The 6,587-nt window shown below is 44.0% G+C and overlaps 1 protein-coding gene across 1 annotated transcript; it reads right to left on the reverse strand.

Moving 5' to 3' along the window:
• Nucleotides 1-2,568: 2,568 nt before the first annotated feature.
• Nucleotides 2,569-5,291, reverse strand: LOC134466644 (uncharacterized). Its single transcript, XM_063220530.1, has 2 exons — nucleotides 2,891-5,291; nucleotides 2,569-2,676 (listed from the first exon to the last, which is right to left on the reverse strand). Exon 1 carries the CDS (start codon nucleotides 5,131-5,133, stop codon nucleotides 2,893-2,895), a length of 2,241 nt encoding a protein of 746 aa, XP_063076600.1. The 5' UTR covers nucleotides 5,134-5,291; the 3' UTR covers nucleotides 2,569-2,676; nucleotides 2,891-2,892.
• Between the last annotated feature and the right edge of the window lie 1,296 nt (nucleotides 5,292-6,587).

Raw genomic sequence — 6,587 nt, forward strand, 5'->3', positions numbered from 1 at the left:
GTAATTAACAGTAGGCTAAACTTAACATACTAGGCGTGGTTCACAAATGCATTCCTATACATTAAAGTAAACAACATTCAGTAAGCTTTCAGACAGAATATTTTTTAGTGCAATTATTTTGGTATGGGTATCTACTTTGAGTCCATTCACAGGTAAACAGTTAAGTATTCTCATTTTCCTCTTTTTTTTTTTAAACAATAGGGCAGCGACCCTGCGTGTGTGTATGAACAACAATACATTCTTGAATCATAAAGTGGTCAGGAACATCTCTGAAGGGAGGCAATTTATAGTAGCCTGAACAGTTAAACAAACAACATTCAAGTACGTGTTTTCTACTTCACAGCAGTGTGTGTTGTTAACAATCCATTCTTGAATCATGGTCAAGCAAACCTCTGAAGGTAATTGACATCAAGTATTAATCAAGTGACCTTTTTTCAACTTCACTGCAATACAGACATAGGAAAAGGTTTGTACACCCTGGGCTACAAAGCTGGGTAATTACATACTTTCAGACAAACAAGACTATTACTTGCTGTACTGTGAATTTTTACATGTTATGGTCAATAAAAAATATGATAACATGCAATAGATTGGGTAGTATTAGATGAAGCAGACACAATTTGTTCATTCATGTGATTCTGGTTAAGATCAGACCATGTTTAATGGTCAATTTGAATTAAAATGTGAGATTCTAAAGGGTGTACAAACTTATCCCTATGACTGTACACTTAAGTACAGTATATCACGAAAGTGAATACACCCCTCACAGTTTTTGCAGAAATTTCACTTTGACACAATGAATAGTGACCTTTTAACAACTTATTTAACCGCTTAAATGTCTTGTTCACTCAGAAAAAAGCAAAATACACCCATTAATGTTTGAACATGTACTCACAAAAGTGAGTACACCCCAGATTAAAATCCGGTAGAGAAGGGGCTGTGTTAGCTCGAATCGTCTCGAAATGAAAAGGGAGGTCATCAGTATGCGTTTCAACCTTTCTTTGCATTGAACTTCTACATTTTCAGTCTGCATCTGGCTTAAATAGATTGGTGTGAGATTGGAATGCAATCATATGGAGAATATCATGATCTGCTTCAGTAGTCACAGTGCATGTTGACATGCATGTTTCTTTTAGGTGTATTCCAGATTACCAATGTTGACAGCATTCATGCATCCCCAAACCATGTTAGTCCCACTACCATGCGTGGCTACTGAGAGGATACACTTTTTTTTTGTAAAACTCACTTGTTTACCACCACACATGCTTGACACCATCTAAAGCAAATGTATTTATCTTGGTCTCAAGAGAGATGAACAGACCAAGGATATGGATCACTGGAACCATGTCGTGTGATCTGAAGAGACCCAGATAAACAAATATACTTTAGATGGTGTCAAGCATGTGTGGTGGTAAACAAGTAAGTTTTACAAAAAATCGTATCCTATCAAAAGCCAAGCATGGTAGTGGGATTAACATGGTTTGGGGGTGCATGGATGCTGTCAACATTGGTAATCTGAATTACACCTAAAAGAAACATGCATATCAACATGCACTGTGACTACTGAAGCAGATCATGATACTCTCCATAGGATTGCATTCAAATCGCACACCAATCTATTCAAGCCAGATGCAGACTGAAAATGTAAAAGTTCAATGTAAAGAAAGGTTGAAACGCACACTGATGACCTCCCCTTTCATCCCTTTTCATTTGTTTCATTTCGAGACGATTCGAGCCAACACAGCCCCTTCTCTACCGGATTTTAATCTGGGGTGTACTCACTTTTGTGAGTACATGTTCAAACATTAATGGATGTAGGCCTATTTTGTTTTTTTCTGAGTGAACAAGAAATGTAAGCGGTTAAATATGCTGTTAAAAGGTCACTAATCATTATGTCAAAGTGAAATTTCTGTAATGCTTTCCTATGAAAATATACACTCACAAATCTGCAAAAACTGTGAGGGGTGTACTCACTTTCGTGATATAACTTACTGTAAACTAAACAACATTCAATTAATCATTCAGACACAATTTTTTCCCCTGTGCATAAATCCTGCCCAATAGTACACTATAACACATAAGAACTCCAAATAAGTGTACTCACGTTTCTGGACGCACACAAGACATAAGAGAACTAAACAACATGTGAGTATATTATATTTAGGACCTCTGGCCCACCTACCATACCATCACGGCCCACCAGAGGGCCACAGCCCATAGTTTGAGAATCACTGTCCACTACTTCTTCCACTGGTACAGTGTGTCTTCCACTGGTTCAGCGTGTCTTGTGTGTGTGTGTGTGTGTGTGTGTGTGTGTGTGTGTGTGTGTGTGTGTGTGTGTGTGTGTGTGTGTGTGTGTGTGTGTGTGTGTGTGTGCGTGTGTTAGGGCAGCGATCCGCCTACACCCTTGTGAGTGTGTCACAGAACACAGAGGGCCACAGCCCATAGTTTGAGAATCACTGTCCACTACTGGTACTTCTTCCACTGGTACAACGTGTCGTGTGTGTGTGTGTGTGTGTGTGTGTGTGTGTGTGTGTGTGTGTGTGTGTGTGTGTGTTAGGGCAGCGATCCGCCTACACCCTTGTGAGTGTGTCACAGAACACAGAGCTTGCTGGGGATGCTGCTGGGGATGCTGCTGGGGATGCTGCTCGTTGTTCTTGGCATGGTCTTCTTTATCTGTTCATGAGTAAACATTATTTTCAGATTAGTGAGTGTTATGTAGGCCTATATTTGGTGTCATTACTTATTCAGCACCCACCCATATAGACTTTATTTAAGAGTTATATTTTTGTATAGTTCTATATTTTTAGCCCATAGCGTACTTTGTGTTTATTGACCAACAACAACTTAAGTAAAACTATTATGAAGTTATTTAAAAACTCAAGCTCACCCTCAGTAAAGTGGTAGGCGACGATGTGCAGCTGCGTGGAATCTTCGCAAGACAGCGTCCCTCCATTCGTCCCTGAATTTTTTGGTCAAGTCCTTCTCGAAGGCCAGTTTTATTAAATTGGCCTTACGTTTGTGCAGCATGCTTTGTCTGTGGTCGGTGAAAACATTCTTGAGAGTGGAAAAAGAGTTCTCACAGACAGCAGTGCTTGCGCCAAAAGTCAGAGCATGTTTCAGAGCTGTGATCACGCCTGGCATAGCCTCAAGTGCTGGGTGGAAATGTTTTAAAACTTTCCTCGCCGTCCATTCACCCCCATCAGGTGGAGATGTGTCTTCCATCCTCCCGTGCAAGAATTGTTTCGCAACGGTGAACTCTGTGTCGACAGCGGTTGTGTTGCTGAGTGCTAGTAGAGGGCGTATTTTGGAGATGTCCAGAAAAGTGGGATCATTTGGGTCCAAGGCTTTCAGTCCGTGCATGATGGTGCAGTTGCGCTCCCCAAAACGCGCTTTGATTTCCCCACAGACAGCATCGATGCAGCTGAAGAATAACCTTCGCAGTTGGTCTTCGCTATTCGGGTCGTCTTGCGTCACTCTGGCCTCCACGACATACATGTCAAACGCTGGGTTTAGCGTGCGCCTTCTTTTCGCCACCGGCTCTGTACCCTGGCAGCACTCCAATAGGGCCTTGAATTCCGTTTCCTCCCGTAGATTCTCGATGCAAGCACACGCTGAGTTGACGAGTTGTGCGCCAGTGAGTAGATCCATGTCCTCTCTCTGCAGCATGGCATTGGGGGGATCCAGGAATGAGAGTATACGGTGAACCATCTCAGCAATAAAGCGAAAGCTCGGCTCAGCCATAATGCGCAGTAGCCCCGAGGCTTCGACGCGCACCTCAGCACCGTAACTTCTTTTCCCGTCGATATCTTTGAGCAATGCTACCAGGTCATCAAAGGACTGAAGAATGGCTGAGACGGTGTTTAGGTGACCCGTCCACCGTTGATCTAGGAGCCGCTTCAATCGCTCGCCCTTGTAGAGGATGGCCACAGTTGGTTTACGGCAGAATTTGTAAAGCATATTGCATGCATTAAAAAAATCCACCAGTAGCTGCTCTCCCGACAGGGCGTGGGTGATCACCAGATGTAATTGGTGATTAAAACAGTGCACATAGGGTATCTCACGGCACAATTTTCTCTGCAGAAGCTTTTGCACTCCACCATGTTTACCTGACATCAGGGAGGCGCCGTCATAGACTTGGCTGATGATTTTTTGTGGGCTTAATCCTGCTTTGGTCAACTCGCCAATGATGCAATCCGTCAGTGTGGCAGCATCCCCCTCATCCAGTGTAGCGATGGTCAGAAGGCGTTCAGTTGGCTCCAGGAGACCATTGATGTAGCGCAGAACGATGGAAATGTTCTCTCTCCCAGTAGGATCTCGCGTGCCATCGGCCTTAATGGTGTAGAATGATTCTCCGACCTCCCGCACGATGTGCTCCGTCACCATAGTAGACATAATGTCAACTATTTCGTTCTGGATTTCGTGGCTGGTGTATCTAGCGTTGCGTGGCATAGTTAGGGCTATCTTGGCTAACTTGGGGTCTTTTCTCAAGGTGTATTCGAAGAGAGACAAAAACAATCCACAGCCACTTTCATCCCTGCTGTCAAAGGAGTCATGGTCACCTCTGAACGGCAGCTGGTTTACGGACAGGAATTCTATGACATCTATTACGGATGACAAGTAATACCTGTTCCGCTCCAGCTGATCGTCGTTGAGTAGGGTGGATATTTCTTGACCAGTTTCCCTTCTCTTCTCCTTCTCCCTCCACATAGCTTCGCAGGTCAGATGGTCCCTTGAATCCCCGTGTTTATTAAGTCCCTTTCCCCTTTCCACGGCATGCTTCCAATCCCGGAACCCACTCAGAGTAAATGTCGTGTCCGCGGACGACGAGGTACGAAATTTACGGCAGGGAAAACAAAACGCTGCGTCTCTTTTGACCGAGTACTCCAGCCACTCTCTGCTTCTGTACCAGTCGGTACTGAAGGATCTAGGTTTCCCTGAGAAAAGACGTTTAGGGTACGTCTGAAGAATTACTTGAGCTGGCTTTTCAGTACCAAGATCTTCCGAGCTGGAGTCAGCAGCCGCTCCTTGGTCAGATGCAGGCACTGCAGGCTGGATCGGCGCAGGTGCCTGATGACTGTCATACGAATCGTTAACCTCCACAGACTTTTTGAGGAATCTTCGTATATCCATGATCTTATTTCTGTTTTGTTTTTAGCTTAGCCTGCTTTCGTTGCTATCACTGACACTGACGTTCGCGCTCATTTCTGACAGTTCTATGATTGGCTAGCCTACGTTATTTCCGAATGTTTGTGAACAATGGGTATGGAGCATTTCCGTTCAACCCACATCATGGGAAAAAAAGATATCAGATTATTAGAAATAATCTAAATATCTAAAATAAATCTAATCTAAAATATTTTAAATCAATGATTCTTTCTTTTTATGCCCTTTATAGTAGTCTGTCTGGATTTTTTTTTTTTTCGTCACTTTTTTTTTTTTTTTCGTCACTCCGTGGGTGGGCGGGCCTACGTCACTCAGTGGGCGGGCCTGGCCCCCTAAGGCCCGCCCATGGAGCCGGGCCTGCATTACAATCCACCATTTATTATTTTTACTTAGGCCTAGGTTTTGCATATAGGCTAATGTTTAATATTGTAGGCTATAGCCTACCACTAATATAGAAGCACGGTTGGTTGGTGAGTGGTTAGAATGTCGGAATTCGATACACGTGTGCCGTTTCCTTATCGGAGGCGTGAGTTCAAGCCCCGGTGAATATATAATAACCACCCATCACATCTTTTTTCCAGAACGGCAAGCGAAGTCATTCTCACGCTCAAAGGCAACGCAACACTTTCAACAGGTCATGGCCAGGCAGCTTGCAGTTAACTGCTGCTTGAAATGATAACTGAAATTACGCTTGAGAATTAATAAAACATATCAGAATGTTTATTTAATTTTCCAGTCTGCACGCAGTCTTTACGCGCAACGTAAGCGGGTGGAACTGCCATTATTGCCGTTGTACATAAAGACGCGCAGGAAGGGACCTATGGAAGGGCCCGTTAATGTCTGTAAACATGGCACATTCAAAGTCCTTCAACGTCGGAAAAGACCTGTTAACACAATCATATCCCCAAAATCCACCCCATTAAATGCAGTAACCAAATGTCGGTCTACACATCACCATCAATGAAGAGCAATGGGCGGTGAATGGTAAGCGCGAAGGCATTTCCAGTGTGACAAGATTTCGATTCCCTCAGTAAGATAGGCCTACATTAAGCGCAGGTGCCTATTCCTCTGCGCAACTGTTTATCCAACCTCTGTGTGTGTGCGTAAAGTGGCCGATCCACGCGTGCTGTTGGGCGCGCTTGTGGAGCTCTGGCATCGGAGAGTCTTTGCCTCGCAGCCACGCACGCAGTCACATTAAGGCCAAGTCAAATTAATTTTCACCTGTATTTTACAAAAACACAAAACGATGGCCCAATTCACACAGATAGAGAAAGAATGACACGATGCGCTGTGTTGTTTTCTGATCCCCCTGACTGCACTGCACTTCGTGCGCCATGGGCCATGGCGCTATTTGGAGTGTGCTCACTGCTGAAACAACATTTGCTTTAACAGTAGCCTATTGGCCGGCTGCTTGTGACAGA

This window comes from Engraulis encrasicolus, chromosome 16 (genome assembly GCF_034702125.1).
Source record: "Engraulis encrasicolus isolate BLACKSEA-1 chromosome 16, IST_EnEncr_1.0, whole genome shotgun sequence".
NCBI classification, from domain to species: domain Eukaryota; kingdom Metazoa; phylum Chordata; class Actinopteri; order Clupeiformes; family Engraulidae; genus Engraulis; species Engraulis encrasicolus.

Coding starts and splice junctions, on each gene's coding strand:
- LOC134466644 (XM_063220530.1), bottom strand. CDS start 5,133: ATGGATATACGAAGATTCCTCAAAAAGTCTGTGGAGGTTAACGATTCG.